Below are 27,391 nucleotides of genomic sequence, written 5' to 3'. Positions count from 1 at the left end.
ACACAAACTTATTAGGAGTAGCACTTCATAATTGGAGCCCCCAGTGGCATAGTGGGTTAAACCGCTGAGCTGCTGAACTTGCTGACCGAAAGGTCGCCAACTCAAATCCGGGGAGCTGAGTGAGCTCCTACTGTTAGCTTCAGCTTCTGCCTACCTAGCAGTTCAAAAACATGAAAATGTGAGTAGATCAAAAGGTACCGCTCCAGCGGGAAGGTAACAGTACTCCATTCAGTCATGCTGGCAACATGACCTTGGAGGTTTCTATGGACAACAGTGGCTCTTTGGCTTAGAAATGGAGATGAGCACCAACCCCCAAAGCCAGACACGACTAGACTTAATGTCAGGGGAAAACCTTTACTACCTTTACCTGCTCTATAACCAGCCTCTTTGGTCAAATCATAGGCTGTGCTTAAGCCATTCTCCCCACTATTGATAAAATCCACTTTCTGCAGGTGGAGGAAGCAGAGAAATTGAGATCATGTAGTTGTCCTAGAAACAGTAAGAAAGGAAAATTAGCTATAGATACAATTAAATCAAGCAGCAAAAGTAAGAAAAAGAGAAAGTCTTTGACAACACATAGTCAGTCACTTGTTGTTCTGCGGTTTAACCTCCCATTTCAGTTTTCCTGCTATGCAGCATATTTCATTGTGGATTACACTTTGTCATAGCTTAAATCAATCCATCTCTTGAGGAGCAGAAAATAAACTGGTTCTCTCCCCAGTGGTGGGTATGGTAGCAATTGTTTTTGCTTGCGTCATGATGAGTGAATCAAGGAAGAAGAGTTGGGCCGTGAGCTCTCAGTAAATACATAATCAAGGTGAACTTTCACAGTAGGGAAATGCTTACTTATGGATGCTACACATTAAATTAGTCTGATGCTGTCCAATATCTAACTAGCTATGATAAAATATAAAATATCATCTGGAGTTTTGGCATGCAGTGATATCTACATGCAGATGACGCCCAACTCTATTACTTCTTTCCACTTAAAGTCAAGAAATCTCTCCTGATTCTAAACCAGTGTCTGTCATCAGTAATAGACTGGATGAGGGTGAACAAATTAAACCTCAACCCAGACAAGACAAAGGTGTTCCTGGTCAGTCAGAAGACAGATCAAGGGAATAGGGGTCCAGCCTGTGCTGGATGGGGTTACATTCTACTGGAGACACAGGTCTGCAGTTTGGGGGTATTCTTGAACTTGGAGGCCTAAGTTTCTGTGGTGGTGTAGTAGTAGTATTAATAATCCAGGAACATAAAATCACATTCTTCCACAAACAGTTGAATAAAAATGATTGAAATGTTATTATTGTTATTCATTAAAATGAGGTTACTATCTAATTCTGATTTAGTTGAATTCTTTTATATTAGGTGATCGAAGACAATAAAGTTAATCAATATGAATCAATCCAGAAGCTACTGAGTGAAAAGAACTCCTTCCGACAAGCCATCAGCCATTCAGATCGAGTTAAACTCTTCCCTGTCCATCTCAGGAGCTCAAGCAAGCGCAGGTCCAGGCCTAAAATAGGAGCCTTGCAAGAAGAAACGGAGGAAGAAGTGCAAGAAACTCGGCTGTGAAGATGCATGGATGTGCTGTTGAATTACAGTTACTAGGAAGCCTTCTGTGGGGAAATATTAGACCATGGGAATATTGAAAAAGAACCACTGAAAAAGTGTGGGACCAAGCACTAATTTGAGGATTTCAGTTACTCTATAAATATGCAAAAAACTTCCCTGGATCAAATTAGTTGTTGTGGACAAGGAGACGTCTTCTTTTAAAAGACACACGAACCCCTTCCATCAATATATATACACACTGTAATTTTTTAAAATTGGATTTTTAAAAACACCCCAATGATTCTCCTTCAAAAAATAATATAGATCTGAATGTAGTACTGAACAAACTTACTATCCAGTGCACTGAGTTTAAAAACTACTTAAAAAAATCAGCCAGGAGCAAAAAAACAAAAAAAAAAACAAAAACAAAAAAAACATGGTTTTTCAGTTCCAGAGTTAATATGACACAATAACTCATGAATTAAATATATTAGATATTTGGACTGCAAAGCAAAATGAATACACAATTTATGTGTCAAGGAGGCCATGGTTCTGAAAAAGTCTGGGAATTTTTAAGAATGTGATTGTGATTTGTTTTTACATGTGGAAGGAGAGAATGAAAGTCAAACAAAAATTCATAATTCATAATTGACTAAGTTGGTACCAGTTTTGAAATGCAAAAGGCATGGGGCCTGCAAGTCTGGCATTATTTTGTTGTGTAGTACTACTTGCTGTAGTATCCATCCATGCTTATTCAGAAAAAATATATATCGGAGTTGCTTTGGAAGTACATTTAAATCAGCTACTTTAATTTTTGTGGTATGAATCATCTCACCATTATGGAAAGCAGCCATTATGACCTTACGGTAGATGATGGGCAGACATCAAGAATTGATACTTTAAACCAGCTAGACTTCAATAGATTTGAAGTATGTGTAAACATGACATTGCAATAGGTATGGTGAGAATTGTGTGTTTTTTTCTTTAAATAAAGAAATATTCCTGATTATTTTAGGATCACTGCATAGTGCAATAAGATGCTGAGTTCTATAGAAGTGGAAGCTAATTATGTGAATTGCACATTGGAAGTTGGATCATTTCTTAAACCAATTCAGTTTTGAAGAGAATTAATTAAATAAGCAAGACATTCTCAAGTCATTTCAGTGACTGGGGAAAGGACAGGAGTCCTCAGTTTTGAATCTGTGGATGATAAAACAGAGAGATAGATAATGCACACTTAAAGATGTTTTTAAAATATTTCATATACAGCCTTCCAAGACTTCTCCTAACAGTCTCAGTAAAGACCAGCCACTAAGTCCTAGAAAATAAGCAATCCCATGGTGGTTGGATCCTGACATTTTTCAGCAAGTATTTTTTAAAATATTTTAATGGAAATAGTCATTTCCTGCTGCAAAGATGAAAGAGAACCTTTTATGATGCTGTTCTTTTATATAATTCTCTGTGTTGCACTTAACTGACATTTATTTCGGATATTTATTCAGCCTTTTTTGAAAAATAGAGAATGCATTTGTTAAAACTACTCTGTATTTTAAAGAAACAGTGTACCAGAAAAAAAACTATATTTGTATACAAATACTTATTTTATATTTGAAAAAAATTGAATCTACTGTACATTTTTGAAATTGTAGAATGCAGCAATATTTCATAGATATGTCAATGGCTGCATTGTGTGTGTGTGTGTGGTTTTTTTTTTTTTGTTACTTTATTTTTTTAAGCACAAACACTGGTCTCCATTTAGAAAATGTGAGGCAATGTAGAAGTATAATATTTTGAGTACAATTAGTTGATGTAGCCAAACCAGATAAGACAAAATTCATCAAAAAATGAAGACCTTTGTTTCATAGGAAATCAGCTTCAGCTTAGGTTTGGAGAACCATACATTGGAGGATGGGGTGATGAAGACATCAAAATAAATGTTCTATATCTTGACAGAGTCACTAATCTAAATGAAAATTTTAGTGTAGAAAGCAGATTAATTTTAAGACTGGGAAAGGATTGAGGTAAATCCTCGAGTACCACCATTAAACACTAAAGTGAGGGCCATCCATATCTCAGTATTTTCAATTTCTCCGTAAAGCTGTGAAAATTGGACACTGGAATTAAAATTAGAGGAAGAGAACTAACAGAATTATACTTGAGGAGATGTCTAGAAAAGACAAATAAATGGGTCAGAGAGCAGGTCCGAACTCTCCGTAGAAGCCAAAATAACTCAACTGAGGTTTTGAACACTTCAGAAGATGACACATTTCACTGGAATGGACAATGGTGCTCAACAAATTTGAAGGCACTTGGAAAAGAAAAGGACTGCGTTATAAATGGCTTGACTCATACAGAGAAGCCATGACCCTGAGCTTCCAAGACCAAAGCCGATAACAGGAGAGTCTATTGGAGGTCTCTCATTCAGAGGGTCATGATAAGTCAATGCAGGCCTGATAGCACTGAACAATAATACGTAATGTTATGAAGACTGAAAAATTAGTTTTTTATGTTATTATATTTTCCTATATTTGCTTTAGGATGTGTGTTTCTAATTAAAACCCATATTGTCAACTGCACAAAAACATATTTCTGACTGCATTTTTTTGTTTTCTTACTGCACAAAATTTATCCAGCTGCACATTTGAATAATGACTGTTACTGGGTTGTTGTAGGTTTTTCGGGCTATATGGCCATGTTGTAGGAGCCTAGAATGCTTCTGGAACATGGCCATATAGCCTGAAAAACCTACAACAACCCAGTGATTCCGGCCATGAAAGCCTTCAAAAATACAATGACTGTTACTTTTTCATTCTTTTAATGCCTGTGTGAGTTTTCCTATATTAATTCTAGCCTAATGTACATTGGTTAATTGAAATAGTATTAGAAAACATATCCACATATTGCAGGGCATTGCTTTAGAGAAGTGGGTAATTTAGCACTTTATTTTTTTGAAATAGTTAACCTCAGATTGGGCATAGATGGGTTTCACCCCTTACTTGGCTCTAATGATGAAATAAGGAGCCCTAGCCATTGTAGAAACTGAACATCTCCATAATTGTTTTTCATTTTTTCTTTGAGGCCAAGAATTTTTTTGTTGCTATAGTTTGGATCCACTGAAAACCAGTTTGATTTGATGTTGAAGTAAATAATATGGCTGTACATTGGGAAACTCTGATGCTATACTAAGCACCTCCAGTGATCTGAGAATGTGGTGTATGTACATAGCCCCATTTAAATTCTATCCCATGAAATCAAAGAAGAATGACAATTTCTGCATTTTAGTTCTACTGATTTTGTGTGGCCTGGAACACATTTGTATGTGTTCCTGTATGTATGAACTAGACAAATACCCACAGGAAGCAAAGCATATGATGAAACTTTGATAAACTGCTGTACCTTTTCAGATAACACTGGCCAACACAAATTCTGATGCCTCAAATGTTAGACCTATCCCAGGGTATATTCAACCAGTAGAGCATATGTCATATACCAATCTTCATCTGCTCGCTCATAAAAAATGTAAGCAACTAGAGCTTATGCAATCTTTTCAATGCAATTTTCTGAATCAGCATCCCAAATAACCCCAGGAGCAGGCCTAAAAACGAAGACGTCAAGAATTGTTTTTGTTGGGCTGTGTAGTACATTAAAATTGTGGGATTTGCTGGTTTGTGTTGCAGTGACAGCCACTTCCTTGGGTATCTTTAGCACAGTGGTTCTCAACCCGTAGGTTCTCGGCTGTTTGGCCTACAACTCCCAGAAATCCAAGCCAGTTTACCAACTGTTAGGATTTCTGGGAGTTGAAGGCCAAAATATCTGGGGATCCATAGGTTGAGAACCACTGCTTTATCAGGTGATTTGTTAATATGCAGGGAAGTATCAGTGTTAATAGGCTATACTGTTTATTGGGAGCTTCACCCTAATTGCTGAATAACAATTAGGAAGTGTCAACAAGAGAAGGCTTTTGTTTTTATGAACTTCCTATCTAGATGAACGTCTAGCATGATGCTATTTATTACTACTACACTTATGTTTTGCTTTTGTTCAATTGAGTTTAAGGTGGCACTTTTCTCTTTTCCTGAAAAGATGTTGCCAGAGCAAAGTCACCTAAAACTCAAAACTTAACTTTCAAAATCCTAGTTTAACACTGCAATGCATACGGCACTTATGGTTTTGTAAGAGCTAACAATAAATTTAGAAATGTAATGCCTGGCCTTTGCTTTCTGAAGACGGTCTTGATCACAAAACACTCTACACTTCATACACAGTATTCTCAGGAACATTGTGTGTTTCCTCATTTTGGTTTAAGTGGATCCTAACACAAGGGCTATGGCTCCTTTGACACAGCTGTATAAAACCCCACAATCTGCTTTGAACTGGGTTATGTGGCAGTGTGGACTCACTAACCCAGTTCAAAGCAGATACTGTGGATTTTTCTGCCTTGATGTTCTGGGTTATATGGCTGTGTGGAAGTGCTCTTAGTGTGAAACTGCCTGTAGTTGTGACTAATTTTATTGGTTTATACAAATTTGTATAATTATACAAATCAGAAAGAGTATATTAAGCTATGTTACTTACCCATCAGGCTATTATTGGTTTATATGAAAAAGTAATAAATAAACATGGCCCAATGTTTTTAAATCTATTTTCATATACAATGTTGTGTACAATATTTCAATAAAATGAATGCTTTGTATATTGTATCTCTATCATATGGTTAAAGACAAAAACTGGATATGCGGTCCTTGGAATTAATAGCTAAACATACATCTAAACCAACTGTTCTCCCACAAAGTATCCATCATTTTTTTTTCCATAAAAGGCCAGAATGCAGAGTAGAAAAATATCTTCATTAAATGCCGCAAAATAACGAGCATTGATGTGTTTGGGGTTTTTTGACACAAGATGGTGCTGTAGAGTTGAGACATCTTCTAGTTTGCTGTATTAGTTTCCAAGACAGAAACATGCAAAGACGATACACACAAAATTGTAGTACTTTGGTGGGGTGATTAATTTTTGTGGGAAAACATGGATACGGCTCTTCATTTCCTATCAACAACCTTACTAACAATTCTCTGTGCCCCTCCTTACTCCATCCCTGATGTGACAAGTGGGGAAAAGAAAAAGACATTTGAAGCAGCCTGGAATAATTGATTATCCGTTGGGCAGTGGAGGAAGCTGTCCTTAAGCCCCCATACCCCACTGCTCCTTTCCCCATCACATGGGGGAAACTGTCGCTGCTCAGTTTCCTCCTGTGCTGTCCCTGTCTTAAATAATGAAATCTCAGGGCTCCATCCTGTGATGCTTCCAAGACAGAGTCCTGCTGGAAGTAGCCCTGCGTCATGTGATGGACTTTGTCAGGCTCCATCCTGGAAGCATCAGAGGATGGAGCAAAAGCCCCATGTTATGAGGTCCTGAGGGTTTTACACTGAATTGTATTACAGAGTAGCTTTCCATCATTGAAATATTGTTGATCGTTTAATTCTATTTTAATGTTCACTGTTTTGTATCATTTTTACAATGATACAATAATTGACTACCTGATGACCTTTGTGCTTGCTAGAGAATCAAACTGCTGCAGAGCACGGCTTTTGAGTTCCTGTAAGTAACCTATGCCTGTTTATTTGTCCTCTGTTGTTATGGGAGTAATACATACAAATGTTTATCCCCCTTTGAGACATACTCTAGCCACCTGTGTATTTTCCCTATAGATCCACTGTTCCATTGTATTAAACACCCGAGGAGGGATTACTATTGTGAAGAACTTGATGTCTCATATATCCACCTGAGGAAGACTCCAGTCGAAACCGGTCGTGGATGTGGATATCCAAAAATTTTCTAAAGCAAGGGATCCTATGCCCTGAAGAGAAGTTGGTTTTACACCAAGAAAGACTCTTTACTGTACGCTTACTCTTAAGCAAGGGATCTTATGCCCTGAAGACAAGTTGTCTTTACAACAAAAGACTCTTTATGTTATATATGTGTAATCTTTGTAAACAACTGGTTGTTGTTCATTATATACTGGGTTATGCCTATACCATTTAATTTTGCCGTTTGTTGAATATTGTAATATACAAACTGTTAGGCAATATCGACCATTGTGATTTATGTACCACAACTTTTAGTGGATTTGTGTTTTTTGTATTGGTGGGAATCCATTGTCTTCTTGTGTCGACTATCACTCCCGCCATCTCCAAACAGTAAAAGTGATAGTTGTGGGTGTTGTAGTCCAAAATACCTGGAGCGTCAACTTTCCCATCCCAATGTCCTTTTCCTGCCATATAAAAATGTTTCAGTTTGCCAAGCATAAATACAACCACAAGTTTCCTAATATGTGAATGCATATTCACATATATGCATGTCAGGTGTCTACGAGTAACAAACACCTACATAAATAGGTCAACCTGGAACGTGACATTTAGCACTAGACATTTGCGTGGAAAGCAGAGAGAAAGCCAGGAACTAATTTACACAGTTCACAAAGTTTGCTGTAAAGGGTAAATATATAACAGCTTCTGGTTTTATTTAATACAATGAACGTTCTGGGTCCCTGTAACTTAAAATAACCTAGAAAGTACAATTGGCAGAGTGTGATCTAAAGAGATGGAAACTGACTGCCAAACTTGGGGCAAACCAACAGACATCTTGCTCCTCAGTTGCTAAAATCAGCCAGTTCCTATACAGGAGAGTCTCACTTATCCAACATAAATGGATAAGCAGAACAGCCAGCAGAACATTGGAAAATGTTGAATAATAAGGAGAGATTAAGGAAAAGCCTATTAAATGTCAAATGATGATATGATTTTACAAATGAAGCACCAAAACATGTTTTACAAAAAATTGACAGAAAAGCAGTTCAATACACAGTAACATTATGTAGTAATTACTGTATTTATGAATTTAACACCAAAACCTCGCAATGTATTGAAACAGCTGTAGATCCGGGCGGGAAGCAGACTGCATTGGATAATACAGAACATTGGATGAGTGAAGGTTGGATAAGTGAGACTCTTCTGTATTTATTTCACAATAAGGATTTCGCAAACTCTGAGGATGCCTGCCATAGATGCATGCGAAACATCAGGATTAAAATAAGTTGAACTCCCCCCCCCCCCCAAAAAAAAACCCAACAACAACCTGGTTCTTTAAACTACAATGATCATACTAATAGTTCACAGCTGGTTCTCTCATATCTCCTCCAGAAGAGGCTTAAAGCAGCAAGAAGGAAATGCTGGAAGAGGCAAGACCACGTGTGAGTTTAAAAAAAGAATTGCTCAACAATAAATGGCTTGGTTACAAGGAAACTGAAAGGGATAGTCAAGGCTATTCAAGATAATAATAGACATGTAGCTGGAATTGTATGTCACAGATTTACAAAGGTATAAACAAAGTAAAGAGGATGCCAGCAAGCATAGCCAAGGGAGCGACTAAAGGCAAGGCTTTCAGAAAAATGAGTCTTTTCCAGATGAGAAAGGGAAAGAACACACGCATATGTTGAGCTGGTAATAAGGAAGGTGAAAATAATCACTTAAACCAATTAAGCGAAAATATAGTTTACTTTAAACATATATCAGACAATTTTAAAATCTTAATGACAAAGGGGTTCCACACATTCTCAAAGAAAACAGATTGTAAGAAGGTGTTTGATTCTTTGCACCTGTTTCCACTGCAGAGGTTACAGCATCATGTTCGAACTGAATCAGACAAAATACTTTAGGGATTATTTACAAATTAAAAACCCTCCAGTGCGATGACATCCACCAAAAAGTTCTCAAAGGACTCAAATTATTGATTTTGACACCTCTAAAACCAGCGTTCAGACAAAGCCACCAACCTAAAGTTGAATTCCTTGAAGCAGGGTGGGAATCATGCAATCCTAGAAATTGCTATACAGTTGGTTTTGGTTTTTCTCACCTTTAGTTATGCTGCCTAATCATGTTGGGATTTGTAGTTCAGTCATATCTGGAGGGCTGTATATCACCCCCAAATTAAAGACACCTGGAAATTTACAAGCAAGTGATTTTAACAAAGTGATGATGCAACTAAAAAAGCTAATGGGATTTTGGCCTGCATAAATAGGAATATAGTCTCTCGATCCAGGGAAGTCATGCTACCCCTTTATTCTAACTTGGTTAGACCACACCTGGAATACTGTGTCCAATTCTGGGCACTGCAATTGAAGGGAGATGTTGACAAGCTGGAATATGTCCAAAGAAGGGTGACTAAAATGATCAAGGGTCTGGAGAACAAGCCCTATGAGGAACGGCTTAAAGAGCTGGGCATGTTTAGCCTGCAGAAGACAGGCTGAGAGGAGACATGATGGCCATGTATAAATATATGAGGAGAAGTCATAGGGAGGAGGGAGAAAGCTTGTTTTCTGCTGCCCTGGAGACTAGGACACAATGGCTTCAAACTACAGGAAAGGAGATTCCACCTGAACATTAGGAAGAACTTCCCAACTGTGAGAGCTGTTCAGCAGTGAAACTCTCTGCCCCACAGTTTGGTAGAGGCTTCTTCTTTGGAGGCTTAAACAGAGGCTTGGTGGCCATCTGTCGGGGGTGCTTTGAATGCAATTAACAAAAAATGACTTCCGCTAGTTCCTTCAATACTCTGGGGTGTAGTTGATCTGGCCCTGGGGACTTGAACTCATTAAGAGCGGCCAGGTGTTCCTGGACGACTTCTTTGCCAATTTGGGGTTGGATGTCCTCCAATCCCTCATCCACTCCATCTTGCTGAGGTTGAAGACTCTCTTTTTGTGAGAAGACCAAGGCAAAGAAGGCATTAAGTAGTTCTGCCTTTTCCCTATCCCCTGTCAGCATTGCCCCATCTTCTCCGCGAAGAGGTCCTATCACCTCCTTGTTTTTCCTTTTTCTACTGACATAAGAATAGAAGCCCTTTTTATTGTTTTTAATGTCCCTGGCAAGCCTGAGCTCGTTTTGTGCTTTAGCCTTGCGGACCTTTTCCCTACAGGTGTTGGCTATTTGTTTGAATTCTTCTTTGGTGATTTCTCCCTTTTTCCACTTCTTGTGCATGTCTCTTTTGTGTCTTAGCACAGTTAGGAGTTCTTTGGACATCCATTCTGGCTTCTTTGCACTTGTCCTATTTTTTCTCTTTGTTGGCACGGTTTGCAATTGCGTCTTGAGTATTTCACTCTTGAGAAATTCCCATCCATCCGTAACTCCCTAGTCTTTTAGTATCTGTGTCCACGGAATGCTGCTCAGTGTTTCCTTCATTTTTTGGAAATCAGCTCTCCTAAAGTCCAAAATGCGGGTTTGACTTGTCTTAGTTTCGGCCTTCCTTTGTACCTCAAATTGCAGGAGCACATGGTCACTTGCCCCTAAGGATCCTACCACTTCGATCGCATCGATCAGGTCCTCCGCATTTGTTAGGTTGAGATCAAGAGTAGCCAATCCCCTTGTTGCCTCTTCTACCTTCTGGACCATGAAATTGTCTGCAAGGCAAGCGAGGAATTTGTTGCTCTTCTCCCACTCCATTTCCTTCTTCCTCCTGTCCCAAGCGAGGAAACATACATGTCTATCTGCCTCCTGTCCCATCCCATCATACTTCTGCCGCCAAAGAGTTCCTGAGTGGAAAGATTTAAGAAGCCCGGATCTAGAGCATGCAGAGCCTGCTGATCTCAGCTTGAGTGGTGACAAGAAGAAAGGAGGGCGCACTCTTAAAGTCAGATTCTCGTGGTCTGAATTGTCTCTCTTCTTACCTCTGGTAAAATAGAGCATCAGTAGTCCCTCTGGTACTTGATAGCTTCCAGGTGTGGAAGGTGTTGGAACAGAAAGCAAGGTCAGGTGAGAGTCCTCAGTGTTCCATCTAAACAGGGGCTTTAAATGCAGATAAGCCACCCTTATGTCCATGTAAGTGTATGGAAATTATGTCTCCTGATATCTTCACATATAAAGCTTATATAGAAATTGTCAACATAACTACCTCTTCCACATGTTCTAATCCTCTACATCAGTGGTTCTCAGCCTGTGGATCCCCAGGTGTTTTGGCCTACAACTCCCAGAAATCCCAGTCAGTTTACCAGCTGTTAGGATTTCTGGGAGTTGAAGCCAAAACATCTGGGGACCCACAGAGTGAGAAACTGCTCTACATGAAAATGTGTCTATGAGACCGTGGGCTTGTTTACACTGATGAAAAATACTGTTTGTCGTATCTTCCTGGTTTGCATTCACCATGCAGTGACACCATTAATGCTGCACATATTGTGGGCAAAAGACAGGGGGTTTTTTTTGAAGTGGATTAATTCCCTAAGAAGCATATCACAAACAAGTTGCTACAGGTGTCATGTGCCAGGATCAGGGTGCAAGCGAGACATGATTTTTTAGTCTGTGTGGACAAGCCCTGTGTAAAGTGTATGTATCTCTGTGTTTGAATGGGTTGGCAGTATGTGTGAGAGCAGGAAATGAAGGAATGTCAGTCTCTACCATGTTGCAACTTAAGTTAAAGCTAAGAAATAGTGACATGCAGTAACAGAAACATATGTTCTGGATTATGCAACACAGAGACATACAAAATAGACAAAGGTGTATAAACAGTAATGGTGCTACATGCGGTTATGCCAGCCACATGACCTGGGAGGTGTCTATGGACAACGCTGGCTCTTCGACTTAGAAATTGAGATGAGTACCAACCCCCAGAGTTGGACATGACTAGCCTTAGTGCAGTGTTTCTCAACCTGGGGGTTGGGACCCCGGGGGGGGGGGTCATGAGGGGGTTTCATAGGGGTCACCAAAGACCACCAGAAAACATGTATTTCTGATGGTCTGAGGAACCCATTTGGCAGAGAAGGCTGAAGATCTCTCCACCTGTCCTTCTCTTCTTTTTTGGAAAAAGGCTGTTAATCCTCCCAAAAGCCTTCCTCCTGATTGGCCGGTTTCTCCGTTGGTCTCTTAGCCAAGGGAAGGGCTGTTTATGACACTCCAAGTGGGGAAGGGAGAGCAGGTATGCTTGGTGCATGGCAGTCATGATGTTCATGCGTAGGTGAGGGAGAGTGTGTGAGGCTGGAGGGAGGCTCATGCCAGTGAGTCCCTTCAAGGCATGGGAGTTCTGTGTGGGAAGTTTGGCCCAATTCTATCGTTGGTGGGGTTCTATCATTGTCTATTTTCCCCAAACTCCACCAGTGTTCTCATCTGGGCTTATTGAGTATTCGTGCCATGTTTGGTCCAGATACATCATTGTTCGAGTCCACAATGTTCTTTGGATGTAGGTGATCTACAATTCCAAAACACAAGGTCAATGCCCACCAAGCCCGTCCAGTATTTTCTGTTGGTCATGGGAGTTCTGTGTGCCAAGTTTGGCCCAATTCTATCGTTGGTGGAGTTCAGAATGCCCTTTGATTGTAGGTGAACTATAAATCCCAGCAACTACATCTCCCGGATGACAAAATTAATCCCCTCAACCCCACCAGTTCAAATTTGGGTGTATCAGGTATTTGTGCCAAATTTGATCCAGTGAATGAAAATGCATCCTGCATATCAGATATTTACATGATGATTCATAACAGTAGCAAAATTAGAGTTATGAAGTAGCAACAAAAATAATGTTATGGTTGGGGGTCACCACAACATGAACGACTGTGTTAAAGGGTCACAGCATTAGGAAGGTTGAGAAACACTGACTTAGTGTCAGGGGAAAACCTTTACCTTTACCTATGTCTATATACAGGACAGAAGTGAACACAGTTTCAGTACAAAAAGGTTTTATTATTGGCATGAAAGGTGAAATTCCAAGAGAACATGTAATGCAAATGCTATCTTTATTCTTACAAATTTCCTCACAAAGATGTTGGTTTGAATAGGACTGTTGTAGCAAAATGTTCAATAATTCACCAGGTGGGCATGGAGCCCTTTCTTAAGGAATCTGTGTCTATATGTTATAAAGGTGTCACAGCTCTGCAACAGAAGATATGATGGACATCCATATCAGCTGTGTCTAATAGAAATACTGAATTGGTAGATTTTCCATTAAGGAAAAGAACAAGGAAGAGGAACACTCCCTTTTCCCACATGAGTACCGTTTAAAAGGTTATAGCACACTGATGAGGCCAATACATATATTATATGGGCATCTCTGTCTCCACAGGTTATTGCTGCTCCTTTTTGCCTGATAAACTACAGTGTAAATAAGCCTTACAATATTTCAGTGTAAAGCAACATGTGTGTGTATGTGTGTGTGTGTGAAAAGTGGGGGAAAGTTTCTATAGTATATACAATAATTTATGTAATTAGAGATGTTCTTTATCATGTAACCCCACCAAAAATGCTATCAGGCAAATAACCACAGATTGCTTATTATGATGGCTCTGGAGTTTGTTTCCTCTTTTAAAAAACAGAAAAAGATACTCTACACAAATCATTAACTCATACCTAAACTGGAATGCAAAACTGAAGCAACAAAAGAGAAGAAATAAACCAAACTACCCAATAACATGGGCGATGGAAATATTTAATACAGTTCATAATTGAAAGTAACTGGGCAGATATTCCCAATTTTCCCCGTTATTGCCACATTCCATTCACTTTTCAGAAAGTGAACATAGACTATATATATGTATATATATATACAATATATATGTTTGCTTTGAAAAAGGCATGTATTTTAGCTTTTAAGCCAGTACTGTACAGAACTGTGCAACCTAATGTATGAAATATAACACAGGAAACTCAGCATGTAACTATAGAACATTTAATGTCCCGATTCAGAGATCCTGTTCTGCTGGTAGCAAGGATGTTACACACACAGAATATAATTTTCACATGAGCAACACCTTGCAAGGTCTCATAGTGCACAGGAAATAAAAGCAGATTCACTGCTTTATTTTCCACATGCAGGAACTGACAGAAGATCCTGCTATATGGGAATCCCAAATTAGATTAGTCTCTGAGTATATTGGATGATGCAAATGTTGAAATGGCCACATTGACAATATGGTACAGACAGCCTTCCAAACTGGCTATCTGCTTCTTACCTCAAGGGAGAACATATATCTCCACGGATGCACCATATGTAATACCAGCTCTTTTGTACACAGGTTCCTCTGAATAAAGTCCAAGATATTTAATATTTATTTACACAAGTGTGCATATGCACACACAGTTTCGGTAGTGATACCCCTGAATATAATCAAACAATAAAACATTTTTTCAAATTAGAAAATTATTTATGAAGAGATCACCTTTCACTCCTAAAGGTCAATATAATCTAATATTTTCATTATAAACAGTTTATTTACATAGAAATTAAACTGTGGTCCCATAGATACATTATAACTGAGAAAGTCATTTAAAAACTATTTACACTTGGGAATGAGTGTGACCTTCTGGATAATGGATTATGCAAAGACCGGGGTAGGAATGGGGGATAAGAAAGGGTATATTTTAAGATGGGTATATTTTATTCGTATTTTTCAAGCTGTATTTTTTTGTGCATGTTCCAAATTTCTTCTTTTGAGTCATTGACTGCCTCTATTTGCCTTGTATTGCTGCTGCTTCGTTTAGTGTTCTGAGAAGACTGGCTGACTTTATTTTTGGGCACAGGAAGAAACGATTTCGCTCTAGAAACACCACTCTTCACAGACTCAGTTTTTGGTTTACTGTTGCTGAATTCCACGGTTTGACTGCTGCTGCGAAGACAGATCCCAGGATTCCCATCCTGCAAACACAGTAACATTTTACAGCATAAATACATTTACTTGTGATAGAAGCAAGAAGCAACACTGTGGGATCAATAGCCCTGAACTCACACAAAGCTTTTGTTGCAAGCTGTAACAAATGTGTTGAGTGAAATGGAAAATTTTAGAGTCTAGCAGATAATGGGTAGCCCCGTGTTGCAGTCTGCTCTCTCTGGGTTTCAGAGTTTGCTTCTTTCTGATACTAAGGCAATCCACTGCATGCTTGTTGGGAAATATGTGACACTGTGTTCAGTGATTTTAAGAAGTAATTTGTTCCTAGAACATATTCATCCAAATAAGATGTGAGGAAGACTGTATGTTATGAAGAACACATAATATGGAAGTGCTATATCAAATCCTTTTCTTGTCCCCTACATGTAGTTCAGCTAAATAGATTCCTACTGTGGGCAACAGAAGGAAGAAAAAAAAGCAGAGGATATATACCCATATTAAACAAAAATACAAATAAATAATATTAACACAGTAAAATGGAATACAGTAGTGTAAAAACTGAATAGCGATCCAGTCATATTTCTTGACAACTCCTAAATGTGTAAAAGTCTGAACCTGGCACAAACATGCAAGTAAAATTGATACCAAGCATGCTTTTGTAGGAATGCATACAGGGGTTATCATAACTCAACAAGCTCTATCTCAAAATACTTCAGGGTGTCGGAAACTATGTGGCCCTCAATTATGGCTTAAGTCCAGGCTACCTGGAAGACACACTCTCTCTCCGTCTCTGTCTACCTCTCTCTGAGCTTGTTCAGGACCTAAGGGTCTTCATGAGTGGTCATTCTCTCAGCCTCATCACCATCACAAACACAGATGGAGGAGACGTGAGAGAGGGCTTTTTTTGGTGGTTGCCTTTAGACTCCAGAACACCTTTCCAAGGAGACCAGAATCTCGTCCTTTGCTGCCCTCCTTTTGGTTGATAGAAACCCTTTTATTTTAACGGGTTTTTTTTAAAAAAAACAGAGCTTTAAAAACAGATTAAGGATCTCTTTACTTGGAGATTCTTCAGCTGGGGGACAGTGTGTGAAGCCGTTGGGCAGCAGGATAAATCCGTTGGGCAGTGGAGGAAGCTGTCCTTAAGCCCCATACCCCACTGCTCCTTTCCCCATCACATGGGGGAAACTGTCGCTGCTCAGTTTCCTCCTGTGCTGTCCCTGTCTTAAATAATGAAATCTCAGGGCTCCATCCTATGATGCTTCCAAGACAGAGTCCTGCTGGAAGTAGCCCTGCGTCATGTGATGGACTTTGTCAGGCTACATCCTGGAAGCATCAGAGGATGGAGCAAAAGCCCCATGTTATGAGGTCCTGAGGGTCTTACACTGAATTGTATTACAGAGTAGCTTTCCATCATTGAAATATTGTTGATCGTTTAATTCTATTTTAATGTTCACTGTTTTGTATCATTTTTACAGTGATTCATGTGTCAAACTGAGCTATTTATCATTATTGAGTTACATATTTAATTGTATAGTGGAGATTCGCGTATGAATTGCTATATTTATAATAACACCCACTCTAAATTTTCTGTTAACTCTGAATGACACACACTAATCTCTCACCTTTAAAAAGTGAAAAGTTTGTATTAAATTTAATTTCAGAGGAGCTATGACAGAGTACTTTACTTGTGTCACCACAAACTGATATAAGTGTACTGTTAAAGATAAAATTGGTCCATGACTCGAAACAGTTTGCATTGGACTTCTGAACGAATACAGAAAACCTAGGCTGCATGCATGCTTATCTAAATGAAAGTGTTTTTTTTTTTTTGGTCTTGTCAGGAGCGACCTGGTGTGAGAGAATTGGCCGTCTGTAAGGACGTTGCCCAGGGGATGCCCGGATGATTTTGATGTTTTTATCATCCTTGTGGGAGGCTTCTCTCATGTCCCCGCATGAGGAGCTGGAGCTGATAGAGGGAGCTCATCCGCCTCTCCCCGGATTCGAACCTGCGACCTGTCGGTCTTCAGTCCTGCCAGCACAGGGGTTTAACCCACTGCACCACCGGGGGCTCCATTAAATGAAAATAATTTAAACTGACTCCCATAGTTGGAAGTTGAGCAAAAAGAAGATCTCAGTTGATGAGATGCTGGAGTGGTTTTCTGGTCTGACCTCACTCCCAATCCTACTTTACCAAAGAACATCTGCTTTGAGCAATGTTTCCTGGTGTTTTCTGCACTTTGCTTAGCTTGGAAACCGCCTTGAGTCCCCTTGGGGAGATAGAGCGTTATATAAAGTTGTTTATTATCATCATCATCATCATCATCATCATCATCATCTCTGGTGCAACAATTAGAAGGAGGATCCCTGTCGCAGTTCTTCTTGTACTACGAGAATCCAGAAGAAATATCAATATGTTGGTCTCTGATTAATAGAACAGATCTCCATTGCTTTTAGGGCTTCCTGTCTGGTAAAGAGGATTGGGGGACTGTTACAAGCACTGTAACAGTGCCATGATAGTGAATACTTAGGGACTGTACATACAAACAAGTTATGGATCAGTAAATGCTAGGCTACATACCCATATCTGTGGCGATGAATTCTAGCCAATATCTCTATTGCCATGTGCCTTGTCTTCCTGTCTTTTTCCATCTTACATTGACAGAAAAATGCACCAAGATGGAAGAGCCCCAGGCATAACTGAGCACAGCCATCTGCTTGCTGCATTTCTGATTCTTACTGAGCTATCCTGCTGCTTTCTAATTGGGATGCCGAAACCTGCTAATACATTCATGACCTTCACCAAGGAGACTGAAAGCTGCTGAATACCGTTGAGACTTCTCCACAATTGAGCACAAATTCTGGATGCAGCAAAAACAACTGTCTTCTTTGAACAATAGGTTATGCCGACATTGCTTCCAGGTGAAAAACAGCACTGCTGAAACTGCTTTTTCCAAGAAACAATTCAAGGTACAAGATCCCTGTCCTTTTTTTCTCCGAGCAAGCTCCAGCTGGTGATCAAAAACCTTTTAATTCAGACCAGCTTTTGATAACTGACCAGCTATGAGGAAGGGACTTTGGAATTTGTGAATGTATATACTGTACTCTGTATTATATATATTTAATTGCATCGTACGCTTTGAATTCCTTTTATTTTGTTTTTTTAAAGTCCTGATTTGCTGAAAGCTGCTTTTAGTTTTATTTTTTAAAAAGAAATTCAGGCTACAATTCCAATCATTCAGTGAATGAGTCAGTCATTTCTTATATTCCTAGATTGCTTCCCCCTTCCCTAGAAGCTTCTGTATTTGCTTATTATGGGGAAAACAGAGCTCATTTTAATGCCGTCTTTGTAGCATTTCCCAGCTGTTGCCATGACCTGCTTGGAGACTCCCCTCTTTCTCGCCTCACATGTGGAGAAGGCGGAAGTCTCAGAGAGAGAGAGAGAAAGAGAGAGAGAAACAAAAAGCCTTTCAGCAAGTTAGCAGTTTGAATTGTCACCTCCAACAAGACCTCCTCCTCAGTTCTATTTTCATCAGTCGCTTTCTCAGTGTTTTCTAATTTCCATGGAAACTGCAGCCATCTGGAGGGTTCGCTATATCTGGGCATGCTCACGAAGGGCTGAAGCCAAATCCTCTCCTCTTAGTGCCGAGGAAGCTGCATTTCCCATTTTTCCTCAGCATGGAATCCAAGGACAAGGCCTCCCATTTCTCTGTCACCAATCAATTGTTGTTGTGGGCCTTCAAATCATTTCTGATTTATGACAACCTTAAGGCAACCCTATTACAAGTTTTTCTCAGTCAGATTTACTCAGGGAGGGTTTGCCTTTGTCTTCCTCTAAGGCTGAGGAGGTATGACTTGTCCAAGTTCAACATTGGAAAAGTTGGCTGAACTTGGACAAGTCACGGTGGCTTTCCATGGTATAGTGGGGTCTGCAGAGTCATAGTCCAAAGCTCAAATCATAATGCCACACTATGCTTTGGAAATATTCTAGGGCACAATGCTCATTTCAAGTGTTTTCACTCATTCGAAGCAGTTCATCAGATTATTATATCAGTCATTATTAAGTATATGAACACAAAGACAGGGAAAACCTTGTGATTATTGTTCTCTCTCTTGTAATCTCTTAAAGGGCTGCCTTTAAAACTTAGTTGAAAAATTGACATCTTTCCTGAAAAGGATCCATGAATTAAAAAATTTAGACTGGCCATCCACTTTACAATGTGCTTGAATTTTGATTTCCAAATTCATTTGTAACCCAATTGAAAAAAGGTATTTCTGCTTGAAAACCTGGAACATTTCTTCCATGTGTTTCTACCAACATGTTAAAATCATCTTCTGTGCCCCCACAAAATATAAGGCATTTTTTGTGGTGGCAATCTGGTTATATGACACGACATGACCTTTCAAATAGCTTTCTTTCAGCCTGGTCTCTTTAAAATTAATTTTTTACACTGCATCTTTATATTTATATTATACCCTATAGGCACGAGATCCTCTCTGATCTTGGAAACTAAACAGTGTCAGTTCTGGTTAGTTCTTGGATGGCAGAGCACCAATGAATCCCCGGAGCTGTAGACAATATATTTCAAAGGAATGAACTGGCAAATCTACATCTGAATATATTTAAGAAAACCCTATCAAATTCCTGAGGTTTCCATAAATTGACAGGCAACTTGAGGGCACATAGATTTTTTTATCTTTAATATTTCTTTGTTAATACTATATTTTAATGTGTTTGTTTGCAAGCTACCCAGAAGACTTCCCTTATAAAACAACTTAACCATGAGAGCAAGTGAATAGTGGCAATCATATGCCATCAGCCTTGGAAAACCACATGATAGGTTGCTTTGGGGTCCTCATAAGTCAGAAATGACTTGAAAGCACACAACAAAGTAGGGGTAGAAAGAAACCCCAAACAAATTACAACATTTACACTCTGTCTGGAATACACCAGATAGAGGACCCAACACTCCGCTAAAAAATCCCCCCCCCCCTTTTTTTTTTTTTTTGCTAACCATCATGTCTCATAATTCTAATGGCACTACCCAATCCCTTGTTTGTTGGTATGGAAATGGCTTTATTGAAGATGTCTGAGTCTGTTGTCAGAATGGACAAATATTTCACTGGGATCTCACACTTAGAAACAGCGGGACAAACTATTTCTACTGAGCCATTTTTTTTTTTTGCTCCAGCACAGTTGTCAGATGTTCATTTGCCAAAAGCTCAATTCCTTGTTCATGGTATTTGAGTGTTAATTTGCCCCATTAATTTTCCAATGCATAATGTGGTGATTGTTTCTGATAAATCTCTCTAAATTCTTTATTTCCACACCGCTTTCAGTACTACAGTGCTAGCAATTCTTAATTAGAAATAGGACTTTAGGAAATCTCTCTGCAATGAGCCATTCTGGCAGCTGCTTAAGGAATTCCATTTGTAGGGCTCTTCTCATGGCTCTTCCCTCTGCTTCACAGGACTTTGGTACAAATATGCTGGAGATTTCAAAATTTTCAGCACTACTGGAAATCCTTCATAAATTATAAATAGTCATAGTATATTGTAAAGGTTTTTTCATGTGCTCTGTCAAAATTATCGGAAAAGTCAGCAGAGACACAACTGGAAGGCCAAATGTTTATATCATATCATTTTCAAATAAATTGACTTCTTAAAGTTTGTTTTCTGAATGAAATATCTTAAGAACAAGCAATGACTATTACCTGTTCATAAAGCCCAGAACCTCAATCAGTGGTCAATACTGGATGAGAAACACCCTCCTGGGCACACAGAAGACTGGGTAATTTGGAAGGCATTGAACAGACTGTGCTCTGGCACTATGAGATGCAGAGACAATTTTAAGTAATGGGCTGTAAAGTGGGCTCCACGACATGTGCGTGTGGAGAAGAGCAAACCACAGACCACTTACTATACTGCAGTCTGAGCCCTGCCACCTGCACAATGGAGGACCTTCTTACAGCGACACCAGAGGCACTTGAAGTGGCCACCTTCTGGTCAAGGGAAATGTAGTATAATGCCAAGTTTTAAACTTTTTTTAAAAAATACAATACAAAACTTAATGCGGTCACTGACCAGCACAAAGCAGAAGTTTGTTTGTGGTTTTTCTGTACATTATAACTGCATTCTCAATTAGCTTCTGGCACGGTACATAAATAAATGGCCATGTTCTAGAAGCATTCTCTCCTGACATTTCTCCTGCATCTATGGCAGGCATACTCAGAGGTTGTGAGACCTCACAACCTCTGAGGATGCCTGCCATAGGTGCAAGTGAAACATCAGGAGAGAATGCTTCTAGAACATGGCCATATAGCCTGAAAAACCTACAACAACCAAGTGAGTCTGGCCATGAAAGCCTTTGACAATACATTCAACAACAAAACCTTCAACAATCATGCATTGATCACACCCAATGTGTTCAGAACTGTCTTAACTGTTTCCAAATTAATAAGTTACTCTAAACTGGTGGTCTGAATGCAAAGAGACATCCTTGTTAGAAGTATTGTAAAATGTGCAAAATTATATTGTTCATTGTATGTATTTGGTTATGTTTGTGTAAGTGAGTTTGTGCCTTTAATTGCTGAAATGCTTGTGGTTTGGGTTTGGTCAATTGGGTGCAGGTGGATCTCATTGCTGCTGTTATAATGGTTTGCATCTACCTGCAGTCTTTAGGTCTTGGATTTGGTTGGAGGTTTTTGTTTAGGGTCTGATGTCTGATTTCTGAGTTTTCTTTTTGTTTCCACTATGAAGCTATAATAAAGTAAGCTTCTGCTGTAGTATTGTTATTTTTTATTTGATATTATAACTCTGCTGACAATCCTTCTATTATATACACTGTAGCTTGTCACATACCTGCTGTGATGCTGATGTATTTGCATTAATGATGTTGGCTGAAAGCACAGGATCCTTCTGAGAAGTACTGATCATCTTCATCAGATCATCCTTGGAATCAACTATCTAAATACAATTTGGTGGAGAAGGAAGACAGAGAAAGGTCATTTCCAGAAGACCCAATAATATAAAGCAATGATGATCCCCTAGGCTTAATTTCTACTCACAATGGGATGATTCAGATGACAGAAATAGCATCAGTGACTAAAAGGCAATGTTATTAACCTATACTTTTTGTCTCCATTGTGAATTCTCAAATGTATGACATTAACACTTAAGACCTGAACTATTAAACAACAATAATTCTTCCATCATAATCTAGAGATTCAAAGAAACCACTTTCAATACACTGATAATCCTCTTAAACGGCTGTAATCTACACTGTACACTTGCCAAAGCAATTTGCAGCATTGAAAAGTATTTCCATTAGTCTACAGTATGCTCCTCATGAGAAGGTTTATGCAAAGAGTCTGCCAATTCCATGCCACTGTCCTGAATGTGCACAAGATAGCAATCAGACATTTGTTGTAGTAGCACAGAACATTTCCACAGGATGAACTTCTCTCTGCCTGATGGGCTAAGTCTATGATACAGTTGTCACACAAGAGGTTTCCTGTATTGTACAACTGAATACAGACTGATGAACCAAGTGTAACATAAGCATTTTTATCAACATCATCATAAGCATCACCTTCACTATCCTTTATGTCAAAAATGGGCAACTGTGGTTTGTTATGGGGGCACATTACTTTTGAGGAGCTCCTAAAGGGCTGAATCCCCCATTCTCTGCAAGCCCTCTCCTATCTTTTGGTCCTAAATGCCTCAAATCAATTTTAGGAGGTATTGCCAGCATTTTTCACTGTGTTTTTGGACCTCCAGTGGGCCAATGTAGGGCCAGGAGAGATCTTTTGTAGCTACAGGAAGTGATTGGAAGTCATTTCTAGTTCACTTCCTATTTTAGAAACAGGTTTCTTCTGGGCCACGATTGGTCTAGGCTAGGGGTATAGAAGGTAAAGATCCAGTCGTGTCCAACTCTGGGGTGTTGTGCTCATCTCCATTTCTAAGCCGAAGAGCCAGCGTTGTTCATAGACACCTTCAAGGTCATGTGGCTGGCATGACTGCATGGAGCACCATTACCTTCCCGCAGAAGCGGTACCTATTGATCTGCTCACATTTGCATGTTTTTGAACTGCTAGGTTGGCAGGAACTGGGGCTAACACTGGGAGCTCATGCCACTCCCCGGATTCAAACCTGAAACCTTTCGATCAGCGAGTTCAGCAGCTCAGTGGTTTAACCCATTGCACCACCGGGGGCCGCAGGGGTACCGAAATGCCGTGAAAATATTTTTGTGCTCTGCTCCCTAGAGGACTCTGGGGAGCATTTTAGGACAAAAATTATTTCCCCAATTTTTTTTTTACCCCTGGAGGGTTTAGGGAGCACAAAAAGGCTCAAGACATAGTAACCTTTCTCCATCCAAAAGGTGTTAACTACCCTGTATATAAACATTGCCAAGGAGGCAATACAGGGAGAAAAGAGGAGGACAATAGTACTATGCTGTCGATTCTGTTATGCATTATTAGGTTTAGTTTTAGTAAGTAATGGAATCTAAAGGGTATTGCTAAGGATTTAAAGGAAAAGTGGCAACATTGTGTAGATTAGTCAAAAGAGAGCTTCAAGCATTTGGAGCTTGTTGAGAAAAGTAAGAGTCATTTAAGAAAAAATGGAATCTTTGAAGTGGTGAACATGTAGCACTAAAGAAGCAGGAAGTTGCAGACAGGACAAAAGTGATGAAGGATCAAAGATGTGCCTAATCAACAAGGTGGGTAGTGAGGTTGGCAACAGATATGAGTATTATCTGAGATTTGGTTTTGGATGTACTGAGTCTGAGAAGATGCTGGACTGTACAAGAACAAATATCAGATAGTTGGAAATTAAGGCTTGGTTCTTAGTGGTATGTAACTGGTGCTGAAAGTCAGGGCACTTGATGGAATGACCAGGAATAACAATGACAGTGGTATCTTATAGGAGCACAATGCAAAGGGGGGTGGATAGAATATGAAATTCTCCTTTTGGTAAAGTTGAATGAAAAATAAGTAATATGGCTAAGTACAGAATCAAGGAAATCAGAGATGAAGGGGATCAAGCAAGAGAGGTTGATCAACTGTATTGAGAGACAGATGAGATATCATGGAAGCTAAGAACTCTGAATTTAGGAGTAATTTTGGCAAGGGAAGTTTCAGCAGAGAGCAGAAGGCAGAGTCTAGGTTGCAGGAAGTCAAAAAGGGGATGGATGAAAAACTGAAAGTGGAAGCAAGCAGCACACTCCCACAGTTTGGAGGCAAGGAGTAGAAGCATAATACACATATGATACTATTTGGAGTAGATGGGTCAAGGGATGTTTTCTTGAGACTGGGGAAAAAATGGGGATGCAGCAGGGAAGAAGCAAGAAAGAAGAGGAGTGGCCAGCAATTTACCTTGCTTATGTCAGATTCTGATTTACTTAAACAAATACTCTGAAGTTCCTGCACAAGGTCTACTTCATCATCAGAACCAAGGGATAGCTTCTGTTCCAGGTTTAACACACTTAGCGGATCATCTTCTGTATTTCTTGGAAGGCAAAACAGAACAAATACGGCTTTATCTAACAAGTGCAGAGTTAAAAGATGACAGTCTATAAGATAGAGTCTGGAAAAGTAGTGCAGTTAAATGGAAGTAACTTTCTAGTGGTTTGATTAGAGACTACCAAGTAAACAATTTTCTGAAATGTCCCAGAAAATGGCTCGAAAGTGTAAGAATATGAGCTAGTTTAAGACACACTTTGGGCAGACAGTATATTTTTCTATCTCTTCTAAAACACTATTCAAACTGTCCTTTGAGCTGACAGAAGTAGCAGTTAAGAAACAACTATGGCAGGAACACAATACAGTTATTTAATTTTAATCTTGGTAACGTTCTCCAGTCTCAACTGAACCCTGTACTTACTTTTTTGTTAGAGAAGCTATTCTGTTGCCATTTTCCTGCAATATGTTCTTTGTCTTAACACCTGTAAAGGAGACAAGATGGTGAGCTCTGTCATACATACAGCTAGCTGAAGCATTACCGATTCTTACCAATCAAAAGGCACATGTTAACTGGGTTTTGCAGATATCCCTAGAACATCAATGAAAGGTAGCCATTCAACAATGTTTACTGGACTGTGCACCCAGTTGGCAAAAAAATTAAATATGACAGCTGTTTTGTTAAATGACTGGATATGGCAATTAAATTGCATTTCCTTACCCTTTCTCTAATTTCTTAAAGTTCTATTTGCATCACTTCTTACCTTCTATGTTTTCGTCTTTTTTACTCCACGACTGGGATGATGAATTTCCTGACTTCTTCCGAGGACTTGTGCTCACTTTTCTCCAAGCAATGCCTTCGCCTCTTTTCTTGGGGCCATTCTTGTAGGTTGATACCATGGAAAGGGGAAAGTTCCCTCCTTTAAAATCAGCAATGTACTGATCCAGTTCTGAAACAACGAAAACAAAAGGACATTGTGGTAATAATCCATTACAGAAATGCTAGAATCTAATGCCAAAGTATCTACCTCCTCCAGAGGAGTATTACTCAATTCATTTTTTGCCTCATTGTTTAATTCAGAACAGTGCACATTGCTAAAGTTCCATTGCTACTTTGCTTTTACCAAAAAACAAACAAACATGTAAGCAAGCAGAAATAGGAAGCAACAGAAAGGCAGCATTGTGGGAAGAAAGGAAGGATGAGAAAAATCAGAGAAAATGGTGATTAATACCAGAAGTCAACCTGCCTCCTAGCGGTCAGAAAGCAGGGCCCCCACTGTCTGAACTATGGCAAATCCCTAATCTGATCAAAAAGAGGGGGAATTTAAGATGTTTTCCAAAATTAAAAACAGCGAACATGAGAAAGAGAGAAATTCAATGAGAAATCCAAAGTTCATAGTAGATTAATGTCATTGGATGAATTCAACAGTAAAAGTGGTTCCTCGCAGTCTTATTATTGTGAGCAGGAATCAGCCCCTCATCTGTAACCCTTTTTGGGTTTGTTTTTGTTCATCAGTGATTCAGTGCACTCTGTGCCTTGAAATTATAGTCTAATCTGGGTGTTAAGTGTATTCCAGGTCGAAAGAATTATAGCCTTTCTTTTTGCACCAAACCTTAGTTCTAGAAAAGCTGACCCATTTCCCATCTCACCTGCTCTGGGAAGAGGACATCCATGCAACACAGCTTTATTTAGGAGAATGCTGAGTGCCGCTTTTACTACAGCCTGTTGCCCTTGGCTTGGACTTTTCTTGACTGCCAACTGTCCCAGTGTAGATGGTCTTTTTAGAGAGGCTCTGGAGAGAATTGCTTCTTGAACTCGTGGAGCAATGATAGCATTCCATAATTTGGACATCCACCTGAAAACACATAGGGTGGAGGGACAGAAATAGTAGAAAGATGTGACAAACTGGAAGAAACATTTATCATGCAACACTAGCTAACACAGGTCTTTTCTTCTGATCTGATAGAAAGACTGCAAAGGGCACATAAAGTGTCTTTATCAACTGCTTCTTTACTGAAGAGTCCCATTCCCAGTAGGATTGATAATGACATCAACAAGAAATATGTCAAGGAAGCCTTCTGTTAAAGGGGTGATAGTACTACGATGGTGGCCACAGACTAGCTTCACATTTGGCATACAAAACAGAACTTGAATGCAAATGAGAAAATGATCTTCTTCACAACATTAATTACTTCCAAACAAACCACATTTTAAATTCTCTCCAAACTGGAATATGCACTTTTAGTACTAAGTGTTGATAGTTTCCCAGTACATGTTATTTGAGTAGAGGAATCAGCACTGGAATCTATGACGTAAATAGACTGATCATTTCTGACATTTATTTCCCCCACAGAACGGAATAAGCATAACACTTGGAAAACTGGGAAGAGGAGTTGTGTGATTTTCAGGGACACTTAAATTACAGCACCTGTCTTTACAGAAATGTGTCGTGACTCTTACTTCAATGAGTGATGATGCTTCAATGCCACACAGGAAATTTTGAACCAATATAACTCTACCCTTGTTTCCTAAGGGCTCTGTAGAAACTTGCCCTTGAGTTGCCTTAAGTACCAGGGAAGAGTTAGGAAAGGCCAGGGGAAAATGCTCTCATTGCAGCTGTTTTCTGCATTATGACTAAGCAATCTAAGTCACTTCTTATCCAGGAGCTGAAATTTTGTTGTCTAAATCATGAAGAGATAAATAGCAATAGCTTTCAAATTCATAAAGGAAGGGAGAGCCAGTGCA

General features: G+C 39.3%; 2 protein-coding genes across 5 annotated transcripts in view; one reads left to right on the top strand and one right to left on the bottom strand.

Moving 5' to 3' along the window:
* CFTR (CF transmembrane conductance regulator) overlaps positions 1-3,939 on the top strand; it is a 105,655-nt gene extending 101,716 nt beyond the window's left edge. The window contains exon 27 of the mRNA XM_067469054.1: positions 1,369-3,939. Coding sequence (XP_067325155.1) covers positions 1,369-1,575 — 207 coding nt within the window. The 3' untranslated portion in view covers positions 1,576-3,939. The remainder of the gene's footprint in view (positions 1-1,368) is intronic.
* Positions 3,940-13,250: 9,311 nt separating this feature from the next.
* CTTNBP2 (cortactin binding protein 2) overlaps positions 13,251-27,391 on the bottom strand; it is a 139,002-nt gene continuing 124,861 nt past the window's right edge. For 3 of the 4 annotated variants that reach the window (XM_060777703.2, XM_060777705.2, XM_060777706.2), the window contains 6 exons: positions 26,296-26,501; positions 25,410-25,595; positions 25,070-25,130; positions 24,562-24,694; positions 22,049-22,153; positions 13,251-15,219 (listed from right to left, as the gene is read on the bottom strand). In XM_060777703.2, the coding sequence (XP_060633686.2) occupies positions 14,962-15,219; positions 22,049-22,153; positions 24,562-24,694; positions 25,070-25,130; positions 25,410-25,595; positions 26,296-26,501 (949 nt within the window). In that variant the 3' untranslated portion in view covers positions 13,251-14,961. Of the gene's footprint in view, positions 15,220-22,048; positions 22,154-24,561; positions 24,695-25,069; positions 25,131-25,409; positions 25,596-26,295; positions 26,502-27,391 lie in introns of those variants that run through there. The other variant, XM_060777704.2, reaches the window with a different exon arrangement.

This window comes from Anolis sagrei, chromosome 5 (genome assembly GCF_037176765.1).
Source record: "Anolis sagrei isolate rAnoSag1 chromosome 5, rAnoSag1.mat, whole genome shotgun sequence".
NCBI classification, from domain to species: domain Eukaryota; kingdom Metazoa; phylum Chordata; class Lepidosauria; order Squamata; family Dactyloidae; genus Anolis; species Anolis sagrei.
The sequence above is the reverse complement of the archived record's forward strand: the minus strand, read 5'-3'. Positions and strand labels throughout refer to the sequence as shown.